The sequence below is a fragment of the Coregonus clupeaformis genome, chromosome 5, assembly GCF_020615455.1.
Source record: "Coregonus clupeaformis isolate EN_2021a chromosome 5, ASM2061545v1, whole genome shotgun sequence".
Taxonomy (NCBI): Eukaryota; Metazoa; Chordata; class Actinopteri; order Salmoniformes; family Salmonidae; genus Coregonus; species Coregonus clupeaformis.
In genome coordinates this window covers 25,560,202-25,577,229 of record NC_059196.1, presented here as the reverse complement: position 1 = coordinate 25,577,229, position 17,028 = coordinate 25,560,202, and the positions used below count along the sequence as shown (strand labels likewise).

At 42.7% G+C, this 17,028-nt stretch overlaps 2 protein-coding genes across 3 annotated transcripts in view; one reads left to right on the top strand and one right to left on the bottom strand.

Moving 5' to 3' along the window:
* LOC121567887 (tripartite motif-containing protein 3-like) overlaps nucleotides 1-14,847 on the top strand; it is a 43,908-nt gene extending 29,061 nt beyond the window's left edge. For both annotated transcript variants that reach the window (XM_045213772.1, XM_045213774.1), the window contains exons 7-15: nucleotides 6,808-7,104; nucleotides 7,307-7,571; nucleotides 8,329-8,432; nucleotides 8,702-8,869; nucleotides 9,112-9,280; nucleotides 11,302-11,361; nucleotides 11,590-11,660; nucleotides 12,157-12,297; nucleotides 12,453-14,847. In XM_045213772.1, coding sequence (XP_045069707.1) covers nucleotides 6,808-7,104; nucleotides 7,307-7,571; nucleotides 8,329-8,432; nucleotides 8,702-8,869; nucleotides 9,112-9,280; nucleotides 11,302-11,361; nucleotides 11,590-11,660; nucleotides 12,157-12,297; nucleotides 12,453-12,605 — 1,428 coding nt within the window. In that variant the 3' untranslated portion in view covers nucleotides 12,606-14,847. The remainder of the gene's footprint in view (nucleotides 1-6,807; nucleotides 7,105-7,306; nucleotides 7,572-8,328; nucleotides 8,433-8,701; nucleotides 8,870-9,111; nucleotides 9,281-11,301; nucleotides 11,362-11,589; nucleotides 11,661-12,156; nucleotides 12,298-12,452) is intronic.
* LOC123483544 (complement C4-like) overlaps nucleotides 14,704-17,028 on the bottom strand; it is a 31,369-nt gene continuing 29,044 nt past the window's right edge. Inside the window, exon 40 of the mRNA XM_045213768.1 lies at nucleotides 14,704-15,229. Within this exon, the coding sequence (XP_045069703.1) occupies nucleotides 15,088-15,229 (142 nt within the window). The 3' untranslated portion in view covers nucleotides 14,704-15,087. The remainder of the gene's footprint in view (nucleotides 15,230-17,028) is intronic.

Below are 17,028 nucleotides of genomic sequence, written 5' to 3'. Positions count from 1 at the left end.
GCCATGTATCGTGAGATTTTGAGTGAAAACCTCCTTCCATCAGCAAGGGCATTGAAGATGAAACGTGGCTGGGTCTTTCAGCATGACAATGATCCCAAACACACCTCCCGGGCAACGAAGGAGTGGCTTCGTAAGAAGCATTTCAAGGTCCTGGAGTGGCCTAGCCAGTCTCCAGATCTCAACCCCATAGAAAATCTTTGGAGGGAGTTGAAAGTCCGTGTTGCCCAGCGACAGCCCCAAAACATCACTGCTCTAGAGGAGATCTGCATAGAGGAATGGGCCAAAATACCAGCAACAGTGTGTGAAAACCTTGTGAAGACTTACAGAAAACGTTTGACCTGTGTCATTGCCAACAAAGGGTATATAACAAAGTATTGAGAAACTTTTGTGATTGACCAAATACTTATTTTCCACCATAATTTGCAAATAAATTCATTACAAATCCTACAATGTGATTTTCTGGATTTTTTTTCTCATTTTGTCTGTCATAGTTGACGTGTACCTATGATGAAAATTACAGGCCTCTCTCATCTTTTTAAGTGGGAGAACTTGCACAATTGGTGGCTGACTAAATACTTTTTTTCCCCACTGTATGTTGTGTGTTCTACCTTGGACTTCACGTTTCGTTTGTTGTTTTGTCGTTGTGTTTATAAATTAATAAACATGTATGCATATCACGCTGCGCCTTGGTCTGACCCGTCATTCAACGAACGTGACAGAAGATCCCATCAAATGAGGACCAAGCAGCGTGCCCAGGTGGAGCGAATAGCCATGTCACAGGTGGGCAATTTGTGGTCATTGGAAGAGATATTTGCGGGGAGAGGACCATGGGCTAAGGTAGATGCCCAGGCAGGAGAGGTGCAACGGCAACACGGAGGAGGCCGGTCGAGGAGGAAGCCCGAGAAGCAGCCCCAATAAAAAAAATTTTTTGGGGGGGCACACGGGGTGGTTGGCGGAGCCTAGTGTCAGAGCAGAGCCAACTCCCCGTACTCACGCGAGAAAGCGTATGACTGGGCAGGCTCCGTGTTATGCGGAGCTACGTACTGTGTCGCCAGTGCGCCGGCACAGTCCTGTACGTCCTGTGCTTGCACCACGCACCTGCCGTGCGAAGATGGGCATCCAGCCAGGACGGGGTGTGCCGGCTTAACACTCCTGGTCTCCAGTACGCCTCCTCGGTCCCGCATATCCTGCGCCAGTTCTACGAACTGTATCGCCAGTGCGCGTGCACAGCCCAGTGCGTCCTGTGCTGATGCCTCACACATACTGTGCGGAAGTAGGCATTCAGCCAGGACGGGTTGTGCCAGCTCTCCGCTCCAGACCTCCAGTCCGCCTCCACAGTCCGGCCCGGCCTGTTCCTGCTCCTCGCACCAAGCCAGTGGTGCGCGTCGCCAGCCCGGCCCTGCCTGTTCCTGCTCCTCGCACCAAGTCGCCAGCCCGGCCCGGCCTGTTCCTGCTCCTCGCACCAAGCTAGTGGTGCGCGTCGCCAGCCCGGCCCGGCCTGTTCCTGCTCCTCGCACCAAGCCAGTGGTGCGCGTCGCCAGTCCGGCCCGGCCTGTTCCTGCTCCTCGCACCAAGCCAGTGGAGAGGGGAAGTAGCGCGCCGAGGTCCAGACCAGACCAGGGGCGTAACAGGGAGAGTGAGAGGTCGTCACGCCCGAGCCGGATCCGCCTCCGAGGCGGAATGCCCACCCGGCCCCTACCCTGTTATGTTTATGTTGTGCGGTCGGAGTTCGCACCTTTGGGGGGGGGTACTGTCACGCCCTGACTCAGGGGACTCTGATATGTTGGGTCAGGGTGTGTATATTCTTTGTTGTGTATGTTCTATGTTGTATTATCTAGTATGTGTATTTCTATGTTGGCCGGTGTGGTTCCCAATCAGAGGCAGCTGTCGCTCGTTGTCTCTGATTGGGGACCATACTTAGGCAGCCTATTGGCACGGTCTAGTTGTGGGATCTTGTTCCTTGTAAGGTATGTTGTGTGTTCTACCTTGGACTTCACGTTTCGTTTCGTTTGTTGTTTTGTCGTTGTGTTTATAAGTTAATAAACATGTACGCATATCACGCTGCGCCTTGGCCTGACCCGTCATTCAACGAACGTGACCGAGTGAAACAAGGTTGTCCACTATCGGCATATCTATTTATTGTGGTCATCGAGATGTTAGCTATTAAAATCAGATCAAATAATAATATCAGAGGATTAGAAATCCAGGGCTTAAAAACAAAGGTGTCATTGTACGCTGATGATTCATGTTTTCTTTTAAATCCACAACTAGAATCCCTCCACAGCCTCATAGAGGATCTAGATACATTTTCTAACCTCTCTGGATTACAACCAAATTATGACAAGTGTACTATATTACGTATTGGATCACTAAAAAATAAAAAATTTACATTACCATGTAGTTTACCAATAAAATGGTCTGATGGTGATGTGGCTATACTCGGAATACATATCCCAAAGGAAATAAATGATCTCACTTCAATAAATCTTAATAGAAAGTTAGCAAAAATAGATAAGATCTTACTACCATGGAAAGGTAAATACCTGTCCATTTGTGGAAAAATCACCCTGATTAACTCTTTAGTATTATCCCAGTTTACCTATTTGCTTATGGTCTTGCCTACGCCTAGCGAACAGTTTTTTAAATTATATGAGAAAAAAATATTCCATTTTATTTGGAACGGCAAGCCAGACAAAATTAAAAGGGCCTATTTATATAATGAATATGAATTCGGAGGACAGAAATTATTAAATATTAAAGCATTAGACCTATCACTAAAAGCTTCAGTCATACAAAAGTTATACTTAAATCCGAACTGGTTCTCAAGCAAATTAGTAAGATTGTCTCACCCAATGTTCAAGAATGGCCTTTTTCCCTTTATTCAGATTACAATCACTCATTTTCAGTTATTTGAAAAGGAAATCATCTCCCAAATATCACTATTTCTAAAACAAGTCATAGAAAGTTGGTTGCAATTTCAATTTAATCCTCCAGAAACGACAGAACAAATAATGCAACAAATATTGTGGTTAAATTCAAATATACTAATTGACAAAAAACCTTTATTTTTTGATAGAATTTACAAAAAAAAGGTATAATCTTCATAAATGATATCATCAGTAGGACTGGTGGAGTTATGTCGCACATGCAGCTAACAAAAACATATGGAAATGTCTGCTCTACCCAAAATTACAACCAAATAATTGCAGGCTTACCGCAAAAGTGGAAGAGGAAAGTGGAAGGTGGAGAAAGTAAGGAACTTGTCTGTCGGCCTTGCATTAAAGAACATAATTGGTTAAGGAAAACTGTGATAAATAAAAAAGTATATCAGTTTCACTTAAGGACCAAAGGATTGACAGCCGTCCCATATAGATTGCAAAATAGTTGGGAAGAGATTTTTGACGTACCAATCCCATGGCATAGTGTTTATGAACTGACACGCAAAACAACACCGGATTCAAAAATTAGAATCTTTCTATTTAAATTATTATATAAAATTCTTGCTACCAATATAATGTTATTTATATGGGGGATACAATCTTCCCAGCTCTGCAGATTTTGCTGTGAAGAGACAGAATCATTAGATCATTTGTTTTGGTTCTGTCCATTTGTAGCTTGTTTTTGGACACAGGTTCAGGAATGGCTAAAGGATTGCAATATTTACCTGGAGCTAGCCTTGCAGATAGCATTACTGGGTGATCTGAAAAGTCATAGTCAATCAATCAATAATATAATAATACTTTTAGCAAAAATGTTTATTTTTAATTCACAATCTGTAGAAGCAATGAGAATAGAAAGGTTCAGAACTTTTGTAAAACATCACAGTACGATTGAAATATATATGGCAAATAGAAATCCTATATGGATGGTGTTAAGAGATAGATGGGAGGTATTGAATGGAGTTGAAGGATGGGACTAATAACAAATAACAACAAATAATAACAAGATAACTAATAATGTAAGCATACTGTGTCCATAATAAGTATATAGGTTGTATGTTGGTAGCTTTTGGGAAAGAGCACAGTTAGAAAGACATGGCATATAGAAGCAAACCGGATGAACATCATGAAATTGATCGGAGAGGTTGAGAGTAGAAGAAGTTCAGGAACAAAAACAAAACAAATAAAATAAAATAATTGTAAAATTGACTGTGTCCATAAGGTGTAGATAGTAAGTATAGGCTGGAAGTAGAGGCCTGGGCATTGTTGTTCACTAATTTACCCCAAGTAGGGAAAGGATGGCGGGGTTGAAAAGTAATAAAGGGGAGTATATACACTGCTCAAAAAAATAAAGGGAACACTTAAACAACACAATGTAACTCCAAGTCAATCACACTTCTGTGAAATCAAACTGTCCACTTAGGAAGCAACAATGATTGACAATACATTTCACATGCTGTTGTGCAAATGGAATAGACAACAGGTGGAAATTATAGGCAATTAGCAAGACACCCCCAATAAAGGAGTGGTTCTGCAGGTGGTGACCACAGACCACTTCTCAGTTCCTATGCTTCCTGGCTGATGTTTTGGTCACTTTTGAATGCTGGCGGTGCTTTCACTCTAGTGGTAGCATGAGACGGAGTCTACAACCTACACAAGTGGCTCAGGTAGTGCAGTTCATCCAGGATGGCACATCAATGTGAGCTGTGGCAAGAAGGTTTGCTGTGTCTGTCAGCGTAGTGTCCAGAGCATGGAGGCGCTACCAGGAGACAGGCCAGTACATCAGGAGACGTGGAGGAGGCCGTAGGAGGGCAACAACCCAGCAGTAGGAGCGCTATCTCTGCCTTTGTGCAAGGAGGAGAAGGAGGAGCACTGCCAGAGCCCTACAAAATGACCTCCAGCAGGCCACAAATGTGCATGTGTCTGCTCAAACGGTCAGAAACAGACTCCATGAGGGTGGTATGAGGGCCCGACGTCCACAGGTGGGGGTTGTGCTTACAGCCCAACACCGTGCAGGACGTTTGACATTTGCCAGAGAACACCAAGATTGGCAAATTCGCCACTGGCGCCCTGTGCTCTTCACAGATGAAAGCAGGTTCACACTGAGCACATGTGACAGACGTGACAGAGTCTGGAGACACCGTGGAGAATGTTCTGCTGCCTGCAACATCCTCCAGCTTGACCGGTTTGGCGGTGGGTCAGTCATGGTGTGGGGTGGCATTTCTTTGGGGGGCCGCACAGCCCTCCATGTGCTCGCCAGAGGTAGCCTGACTGCCATTAGGTACCGAGATGAGATCCTCAGACCCCTTGTGAGACCATATGCTGGTGCGGTTGGCCCTGGGTTCCTCCTAATGCAAGACAATGCTAGACCTCATGTGGAGTGTGTCAGCAGTTCCTGCAAGAGGAAGGCATTGATGCTATGGACTGGCCCGCCCGTTCCCCAGACCTGAATCCAATTGAGCACATCTGGGACATCATGTCTCGCTCCATCCACCAACGCCACATTGCACCACAGACTGTCCAGGAGTTGGCGGATGCTTTAGTCCAGGTCTGGGAGGAGATCCCTCAGGAGACCATCCGCCACCTCATCAGGAGCATGCCCAGGCGTTGTAGGGAGGTCATACAGGCACGTGGAGGCCACACACACTACTGAGCCTCATTTTGACTTGTTTTAAGGACATTACATCAAAGTTGGATCAGCCTGTAGTGTGGTTTTCCACTTTAATTTTGAGTGTGACTCCAAATCCAGACCTCCATGGGTTGATACATTTGATTTCCATTGATAATTTTTGTGTGATTTTGTTGTCAGCACATTCAACTATGTAAAGAAAAAAGTATTTAATAAGATTATTTCATTCAATCAGATGTAGGATGTGTTATTTTAGTGTTCCCTTAATTTTTATGAGCAGTGTATATAAAAAACATGGGGGATTGGAAGTGATGCAGACAATTACATTGATAGAAGTTACAATCTATCTACAATATTAAGCTGATCTACCCCCCCAAAAAAAATTTATAATAATTGTATCGTCTTCTTATTGGTGTCCTTTAGTAGTGGTTGCTTTGCAGCAATTCGACCATGAAAGCCTGATTCACGGAGTCTCCTCTGAACAGTTGATGTTGAGATGTGTCTGTTACTTGAACTCTGTGAAGCATTTATTTGGCCTGCAATTTCTGAGGCTGATAACTCTAATTAACTTATCCTCTGCAGCAGAGGTAACTCTGGGTCTTCCTTTCCTGTGGCAGTCCTCATGAGAGCCAGTTTCATCATAGCGCTTGATGGTTTTTGCGACTGCACTTGACATTTTCCGGATTGATTGACCTTAAAATAATAATGATGAACTGTCGTTTCTCTTTGCTTTGCTTTTGTTTACCCCCCTATCTTGTCACAACACAACTGATTGGCTCAAACGCATTAAGAAGGAAATAAATTCCACAAATGAACTTTTAACAAGGCACACCTGTTAATTGAAATGGATTCCAGGTGACTACCTCATGAAGCTGGTTGAGAGAATGCCAAGAGTGTGCAAAGCTGTCATCAAGGCAAAGTGTGGCTACTTTGAAGAATCTCAAATATAAAATATATTTAGATTTGTTTAACACTTTTTTGGTTACTACATGATTCCATATGTGTTATTTCATAGTTTTGATGTCTTTGCTATTATTCTAAATTACAATGTAGAAAATAGTAAAAATAAAGAAAAACCCTGGAATGAGTAGGTGTGTCCAAACTTTTGACTGGTACTGTACATATACAATGAAGATATAGGCTATGTCCCAAAAAGTAGTGCACTATATAGGTTGCTATTTGGAACAAAGCATAAGGATGCTGGTTAAATGTAACAAACCTGCCCTTGCCCCCTCCCAGCCCCATGAGAACGGCCATCTTGACTGCCAGGTGGAGACGGAGGGTCTTCGTCGTTCCATCCAGAACTTGGGCGTGCTCATCACCACAGGAGCCGTAGGCCACACCTCTGTCGCCACGGGAGAGGGACTACGCCACACCCTGGTTGGCCAGCACACCACCGTCACCGTGACGACCAAGGACAAGGACAGCGAGCTGGTGAAGACGGGCAACGCGGCGCTGCGGGCCGAGATCGTGTCGGTGGACGGGGCGGTAACCACGGAGACAGAGGTGGTGGATAATAAGAATGGGACGTATGAGGTGAGGATAATTGTACTTAGTGTATGACATCGTAACTTGCAATATATGTATTGTGTAATGTAATATATGTCATTTATGCAATTAATGTATTGTGTAAATTGTTTAATGTACAGTGTTTATTTTGTATACAGCAGTACAGTCTGTCTAAGACTATATTCCCCTCGAGGTGCCTGATAAGGGTCTGTTCCAAAATATTCTGCAGGTGGGCTACACCATGCGCTCTGAGGGGGAGTTCTCCTTCTCTCTCCTCCTGTACGACCAGCCGGTCAGGAGCAGTCCATTCCGGCTGCGTGCGGTCAAGCCCTCGGACGTCCTGCAGTCTCCAGAAGATGTGAAAAGGAGGGTGAAGAGTCCTAGTGGGACAGGGGGCCACATCAGACAGAAGGCTGTGAGGAGACCCTCCAGTATGTACAGCACCACTAAGAAGAAGGAGAACCCCATCGAGGATGAACTCATCTACAGAGTCGGTGGGTGCAGATCATAGAGACATGTAATACCTACTAATATTAGTCTAACTCTGTGGTACAGCTGCTCATATTGACTTTTTAGTCATTTATCCTATGACTTGAAATAAGTGGATTTAACTAAGGTAGGTAAGACAATCACAAGTCATGATTGCAAATTGCAAGTAAAAACATTTTAAAACAGCTTTCTTTGCTACTCTCTTTGATAATCAGTTCAAAAGCCTGCATGGGACAAAACAAGCCATGGGGAAAAGAAGGGAATACTAACACATTGGTTCAATGCTCCCATCGTTTTTTAAGCAGTGTTACTGATGAAGACATTCACTTTTGACTTGTTATTTTACTCTCGTATCCAGAGGCAGTGCATGCAGGTACAGTAAGACTGTAAGATGACCACATATCACGATCAAGTTGGATAATAGCTCTCTTCGTTTTCTCAAAGTGCAGGGTACAGACAATGCTGTGGGAAAATAAGGAAAATACTCACACTTTGTTTCACTGCTCACACCAATCTTACTGATGAAGATCTTTTGAGGTCTCTCTGTGATAACTCATGACTCTGCTATTTAGCTCTTGGGTCCATGGACACTGAGACTCAGTGTTCTTACTGGATGTGTGATGGTTTGACTCAGTGTTCTTACTGGATGTGTGATGGTTTGACTCAGTGTTCTTACTGGATGTGTGATGGTTTGACTCAATGTTCTTACTGTATGTGTGATGGTTTGACTCAGTCTTCTTACTGGATGTGTGTATTTGACAGGAACCAGAGGGAGAGATAAAGCAGAGTTTACAAACCTCCAGGGAATCTCCACCTCCAGCAATGGACGCATCGTAGTGGCTGACAGCAACAACCAGTGTATACAGGTGAGACTCCAACCATACAACCAGTGAGAGAAAGGTAACTATGTGTATAAGTGACAGTGTGCAGAGTGGAATGAGTGTACTAAATTAATGGATGCAAAGCAGACAAATGTATTAGGTTAAGGCTATAGTTTCAATCAAAGTATCACAGGTCAAGCACATATTTCAGGGCAAATCTCAAATGCCACCTTATTCCTTATTGTCCCTTAAGAAAAAGGTATTTCAAATCCAAATCTGTTTCTGAGTGTTGTTGTTGTGGTATTCTTATCCAGGTGTTCTCCAACGATGGGGCATTCAAGCTGAGGTTTGGGGTCAGGGGTCGGTCGCCGGGGCAACTGCAGCGCCCCACGGGGGTCACCGTGGATATGAACGGTGACATCATCGTGGCCGACTACGACAACCGCTGGGTCAGCACCTTCTCCTCCGACGGGAAGTTCAAGGTGAGAGGTCATGAGGTCACTCTAGGAGACTGGTCTTGAGAAAGACCTTGAGCTGAAACGTCAACATTAAACAGTCTCTACTATATCCCCTCTCCTTGTATGTTCTATACATACAGGGTGCACTGAGCTTTCCCATAGCTGCTCCTTTGATTTGCACGTCAGATCAGACTCATCACATCACAATTCACATCTCTCCCTCTCCATCCCTCTGACCCTCCATTTTCTCCCTCTCTCCCTGACAGAGTAAGATCGGGGCGGGTCGTCTGATGGGCCCTAAGGGCGTGGCGGTGGACAGGAACGGACACATCATCACTGTGGACAACAAGGCCTGCTGCGTGTTCATCTTCCAGGCTAATGGGAAGCTGGTCACCAAGTTTGGAGCCAGGGGGACGTCAGACAGACAGTTCACAGGTAGGGGAGACACTCCTTGCTTGATCTATCTGTGGGTTTGCAGGTTTGGGACTATTTTTGGAACAATTCCTGTTCTATTGGACCAGGCAAACCAAAACAAGCACAGTGAAAGTATTTGACATATACCGTATACTGTATTTGCACCAGGTCTGGGCACAGCTAGCACTTAGCAATGACACAAACCAATGTCCTATACATTGTCGTGACGTGACTTTCATTAATATGATGACTGTTATTTATCGAATCAACTAACTGTTTAATTGTTACTCGATTAAATTAATCATGTAACAATTAACTCATTAGGATTTGGGGCACCACGGAAGAAGTTGTTTATAGAGTTACCATCTCCCGAATTAAACTCTAAAAGGTCTCTACCTATCACTATATATAAAACAGTCAACGTATCAATCATTACCTCTTATCAGTCTCATTCTGAACGGTCGCAGAATTCTTGGATCCGCAAGAACGCCAGCTTTACTAATGATTCAGCACTACACAAATTGGCTTAATTATTTATTTACTAGCTAACTAAATAATAACACAGAATACATACACTTAATACATGAGAAAAAGTCCCTAGCGGACTAACAACATGACTGCTTGGTTATCAAAAGAGGGAGGGGTAAGGAAGAGAGAGGGAGGGGGAGAGGGAGAGACAAAGAGAGTCAACTTATCATTGATACATTTGGAAGCTACCTTCAAAGTAATCATAATACTTTGCTCACGAACCACCGCCTGTTTGGGTAAGAAGTCATCAATGTATTTACGTGTAGATGTCTTTGTTCGTCGTCTCTCCGTTGAAACCAATCAATCCTTATATGGGAAGGGGTCGGTTTTAGTGTCCCGTTTCGGTGTAAGGCTCTGCTTATCCACGAGAGGTCACAATGTCCTTCTTCTTAGTTGTTCTGGCTTGGAGTGGAGTGTTCAAATAGAACAGATACTCAGATGCACCAGTGATTGTCTGAGATGGGATTTTCTTCTTCCCACCTCATGTGGTTAGTCAAAGTTCTAGATCCCTTTACACGGACAGCTGCAGACTGGCAATGTTCTGGTCTAGGGAGTTCATCTTCTTCACCTCGTGTTGAGGTTCAACGTTCCAATTATTTCAAACGAGTGGACTACAGTCTCCACGCTTTCTGGTCTAACCATTTTCAGCTGTGTAGCCACAGCTCCACTCTTTCTGGTCTAATATATATTTAGTTACCAAGGCTTTTTATGCACTCTGGTAAAAGGGGTGTTCCTACTTGCTGACACGATCTCTGAGCTCACTTGGGGTGTGGCTAGTCACCGTGCATAACTTACATATGAAAACCTCTGATCTCATTAGAAAACTAAAATCACATTCCTATCTTACCAAAAATACTCTCATAATTATCTATATTATATACACAACATATTGGATGTAAACTTGACAGATAAAGTGTGTATACTTTCCAAATTACAGTATTTTCGTTATAGCATTTATCACAAAATAATAAACAATATGACATGATTAGTCTTTAGTTCCCCACTGACCATTCCAAACATTCGGATGTTAGAAATATTGATCCAGTGTTTACTTTTTGGACGTTATAGTTTTGGCGTCAAAAGTCTTCTGGGGGACAAAGCACATTCCAATCACCATACTAGAGGGCCAGAGACAGATTCTCTTCCTCTTAGATTTACGAGGTGTCAAAACTGGCCCAGCCCCCCTTCCCTTCTTCTGTGGGTGAGAGGGTCTAGTTGTTGTCAGCCATTTGCCAAGCTGATCTGAGGCCTTTGATCCTCACCCAGGAGAGTCATGACAACATAATATATGCAATGAGCTTTCCCATAGCTGTCCCTTTGATTTGATTTGTGCTTCAGACAGTTTGCAGGTACTGGGGGAAAAAAACCTTGTATTCTCCTTTCTGCTTTTCACTCTTTGGTCAATGTGATTCTCTTCCATTTCTATAATCTTCCAATGATATGGCTCCACTAGCTACATGGAGAAACATTTCAATCTCATCTCTGACTTTGACCTTTTATTGTTTCTTTTTTAGAGAAAAGTGGTACAAACATTTCACTGGAACCCAAGCTGAGTAAATCTGGCCCTGCGTTCAGTAAGTATTGATGTATTGTATATCAGTCTCTTCATGATACAACTGCCCATTGCCGTGTCTTACATTGTACATTGCTTTGTGTTTCCCTTTGTGACTAGTGTTTCCACAGTCCTGTTGTGTACAAAGTCCTAAAATAGTCTGGAACTTCCTCTACTGCACTGTTATGTTGATGACTCATCTTCTCTCTCCCCCTTTCCTCTCTCCCTCCCCTCCCCTCCCCTACCCTAGGTCCCCACTTTGTGGCGATCAACAACAAAAATGAGATTGTGGTAACAGACTTCCACAACCATTCAGTGAAGGTATGTCTCACTATTCTCTTTCTCTCGCTGTGTGTGTGTGTATTGTTACTGTAGTCATATCAGGTTGGTTTAAAATGCTTTGACTTCAGGCCTTCAGCGTTCTGTCACTGTGCCACAGGAAAATGTCCAACTCCCACTGTTGGGTATCTGATGTCAGTTTGAATAATTTCAAATGAAAGGAGTAGAAATCCCCAAACTCTGTTATGGTAACTGTTGGATGTGCGTATTAGACTACCTCTGAACAGTTTAGGTTAGGGTTGTGGTTTAAGGTTGTGCTTGAGGCTAGGGTTATGGTTGAACCGGGAAGTGGACATGAAGCTAGGATTAAGGTTGTGGTTGAGTTAAGGTTGTGGTTGTGGTTGAGGGTTAGGATTGAACCTGGATGTGGACATGAAGCTAGGGTTGTGGTTAAAGTTAGGGTTGAACCGAGATGTGGAAATCAAAGCTAGGGTTAGGGCACACTACTTCTGAACAGTTTGAATCCCTTCCCTAATAGGTGTACAGTGCAGACGGGGAGTTCCTGTTTAAGTTTGGTTCCCATGGCGAGGGGAACGGACAGTTCAACGCCCCGACGGGCGTTGCTGTGGACGCCAACGGGAACATCATCGTTGCCGACTGGGGGAACAGCAGAATACAGGTCAGTTGATGATCTTGATGACAAGATCAACAAGCAGCCTTAGTAATTATTTTTTGTTTACTCTTTTGAGTTAAATCAAAAATAATATGATCATAAGTAATGTAAGTCATTATGAGTACAGCTGACCCTGACCTTGATTTTGTATTGTCCTGCAGGTGTTTGATAGTTCCGGGTCATTCCTGTCCTACATCAACACCACAGCAGACCCTCTCTATGGTCCACAGGGCCTGTCTCTCACCTCTGATGGACACGTGGCTGTGGCTGACTCTGGCAACCACTGCTTCAAGGTTTATCGCTACCTGCAGTAGGTTACCACTACCAGGGTGTGTCCCAAATGGCCCCCTATTACCTTCATAGTGCACTACTTATTACCAGAAACCCATAGGGCTGTGGTCAAAAGTAGTGCACTATATAGGGAATAGGTTGCCATTTGGGATGTACCCCAGATCTGGGCCGGACAGACAAACCAACCATAGCCTGACCTGGGTCAAAAAAATAGGTAAAATACTTGAAAGTATTTGAAAAGTGTTTGAGATGTGCTTGATTTACCTATTTATTTGAGTTTGCACTTTTGGGACTGTTCCATTGGTTCAGGCAAACCAAATCAAGTGCAGCACTTGAAGTATTGGAAAGCATTTTATCTAATGTATGTATTTTTGCCCCCAGGTCAGAGCACATGTGCTAGCACTGAGCAATGACACAAAACCAATGTACTATACATAATATACAGGTGCAATGAGCTTTCCCAGAGCTGTCCCTTTGATTTGCACATCTGATCAGAGCCACGTCATCCGGTTAGTGTTCTCTGAAGCCCCAAAACATCATGAAGTAACAATATAACCCCAGTTGACTCCTCCCAGTGGTGTGCTATGGAGTTTACTTTGTCCGAAATGGCACCCTATTCCTTATGTAGTGCACTACTTTTGACCAGGGCCCATTGGGCTCTGGTCAAAAGTAGTGCACTATGTAGGAAATCGGGTGCCATTTGGGACGCATCCTATGTGTGTAGTGTATTTACCTTTTTGTTCAGTCATTGATGTAAAACTATGAGGAGGTATGAAGTGTGTATATACTGTAACTGATATTATGAGACCACACGTCGTTCAGATCAGTGATAGATTGAAGTATAATAATTGAGCCATGTTGTGAAGGAGATGGTCCCAATGCATGAAGTTGTATCTTTACCTTGCCAGCTCAGACAGGACGACATAACAGTGGAGTTTATGAACTCATCAGTTGTTTCTTCTCCATGATCTAAGTGCAATGAACAATGTGCTTACAGTGAAACCAACCAACCACGCAAAGCAAAAGCTTTTGAAACATAATTTCTTTTTCAGTTGTATCTAAGAACAAACTGACTTAACCTAAAGCCATCTCACATATAAAACGTATCACTATCTGTGCATTGATTTGCTGTATGTACTGTATATGCATAACTGTATACTGTGTATAATGGATCATTATGCAGCTTTATCTGAGCTTTGATTTTAAAACACATATCTTTTGGTTATTTCGAGAACAGCAGTCTAGCATTCCAGCGTTTCTAATTAAGTATGGCAGCTGTCCTAAAGTGTGCTTTTTAAAACCGGTGGAGAATATATATATGTCATGATTATTGCATATGTGAGCAGCACAATTATTATCAACTTTGTTCATATCTGTTCTTTTTCAAAAGTCCAAAAATGAAAAATGGAATTGCTAATTTATTTTATTTTATACACTAGCTCAGCATTTACAAAATATTTTTCTAATTTGATGTGGTTTTTTTGTGTGTTTTTTTTTTATTCACGCCTTTGTCATTTGGCTCCATATACAGTAAAACCCCTAGACACTTTGAGGGGGTTTTCAGAGTAGAACGAACAGTGCAGATTTAGAATTTGTAAGATTTGATTTGATTTGATAAATACAAGTGGGTTGTGAAATATGACAAAAGTTGGAGTAAATATAAAAAACCAATACCCATGATTATATTACTTAGTGTTATTGAACATGCAAAACTACATTAGATATTTGACTAACTTTTGGTTTTCAGTCTTAAATAAACACCGTCAACAGGAGAATTACCGTTTATATAGTTTTTCTTCAGAAGCTGAAACTACAGTGTGAATGTTTTACAGCTTCAGCGTATGTTAAAGGGCTAGAGTTATAATGTTTCATTGCCTGGTTATCACAGTTCATTACCAAGTTATAACAGTTAATTACAAGGTTATATTGTTTAATTGCTGGGTTATAACAGTTCATTACCAACTTATAACAATATTGTCCTGAGGGAAACATTAGCATTAGATGAGCTATAGTGCTCTCACTCCCCCTGGTGTTCACCACTGTAACAACACAGCACCCTTGGTGCCACAACAGAGTCCCTTTAACCTCTCTGACATCATGAACCCAAACAGCAGCCATACAGACTGTGTAGCCAATCACAGGTTATTTTATTAAGGAGTATTAGACACATCATCACTATCTTTGTGTTTCAACAATATGGCACTCATTCGTCTTTCTATTTTCTCTGTGAATATGCACTGTTAATAAAAGCACATGGTTTATGGAGATACTGAGTGTGCTTTCTGCTTTCCTTTATTTCTAAAAAGATATATCCTACTCTGTATCACAGTCACTGTCTGTGTTGATGTCCAAGACAGTCATCCTGGGTCACGTGACATTCAGGAGGCACAACTTTCTGGAACGTTTCAGATAGAAATGTGTTGCAAAGAGCCTACATATTTCCCTATTCTCAATGGCAGAAAAACATGTATTTATATCTGGACGTTCACTGAAGGCAACCGCGGTTTAGATTGAACACTGGTTGAGCTTGTAATGTTCCATGAAGTCCTTGAACATGTTGCAGGCTTTACGGTAGTTAGTAACTTTACACTTCCTCTCCTCTGGAATCTCTTCCATCCAAATCGTATTATCCAGGACATAGACAGGCCTACAGAAGACAGCATTTAGTTATACGGGCATGGGTAGGCCAACATTTAGTTGTACAGGCCTGTGGTGGACAACATTTAGTTATACAGGCCTGGGTGGACAGCATTGGAGTCTCTTACTCAAACTGCACTGGAATAGTCTCCTGTTCTACACTGTACATATACTGTACATTCCCCAATAGAGAAATCACAATCTAGGGCCCAAATAGTTCCAAGATATTGTAATTGATATCCTCAATGCTGTCTTTTTTACCTGATGATTCCATGTATTATATCAACACTCTTACAATATATTGACACATGTACAGTTGAAGTCGGAAGTTTACATACCTTAGGTTGGAGTCATTAAAACTAGTTTTTCAACCACTCCACAAATGTCTTGTTAACAAACGATAGTTTTGGCAAGTTGGTTAGGACATCTACTTTGTGCATGACACAAGTAATTTTTCCAACAATTGTTTACAGACAGATTATTTCACTTATAATTCACTGTATCACAATTCCAGTGGGTCAGAAGTTTACATACACTAAGTTGACTGTGCCTTTAAACAGATAGGAAAAATCCAGAAAATGATGTCATGGCTTTAGATGCTTCTGATAGGCTAATTGACGTCATTTGAGTCAGTTGGAGGTGTACCTGTGGATGTATTTCAAGGCCTACCTTCAAACTCAGTGCCTCTTTGCTTGACATCATGGGAAAATCAAAAGAAATTAGCCAAGACCTCAGAAAAAAAATTGCAGACCTCCACAAGTCTGGTTCATCCTTGGGAGCAATTTCCAAACGCCTGAAGGTACCACGTTCATCTGTACAAACAATAGTACGCAAGTATAAACACCATGGGACCACGCAGCCGTCATACCCCTCAGGAAGGAGACGCGTTCTATCTCCTAGAGATGAACGTACTTTGGTGCGAAAAGTGAAAATCAATCCCAGAACAACAGCAAAGGACCTTATGAAGGTGCTGGATGAAACAGATACAAAAGTATCTGTATCCACAGTAAAACGAGTCCTATATCGACATAACCTGAAAGGCCACTCAGCAAGGAAGAAGCCACTGCTCCAAAACCGCCATAAAAAAGCCAGACTACGGTTTGCAACTGCACATGGGGACAAAGATCGTACTTTTTGGAGAAATGTCCTCTGGTCTGATTAAACAAAAATAGAACTGTTTGGCCATAATGACCATCATTATGTTTGGAGGATAAAGGGGTAGGCTTGCAAGCCGAAGAACACCATCCCAACCGTGAAGCACGGGGGTGGCAGCATCATGCTGTGGGGGTGCTTTGCTGCAGGTGGGACTGGTGCACTTCACAAAATAGATGGCATCATGAGGAAGGAAAATTATGTGGATATATTGAAGCAACATCTCAAGACATCAGTCAGGAAGTTAAAGCTTGGTCGCAAATGGGTCTTCCAAATGGACAATGACCCCAAGCATACTTCCAAAGTTGTGGCAAAATGGCTTAAGGACACCAAAGTCAAGGTATTGGAGTGGCCATCACAAAGCCCTGACCTCAATCCTATAGAAAATGTGTGGGCAGAACTGAAAAAGCGTGTGAGAGCAAGGAGGCCTACAAACCTGACTCAGTTACACCAGCTCTGTCAGGAGGAATGGGCCAAAATTCACCCAACTTATTGTGGGAAGCTTGTGGAAGGCTACCCGAAACGTTTGACCCAAGTTAAACAATTTAAAGGCAACGCTACCAAATACTAATTGAGTGTATGTAAACTTCTGACCAACTGGGAACGTGTCGAAATAAAGAAAAGCTGAAATAAATAATTCTCTCTACTATTATTCTG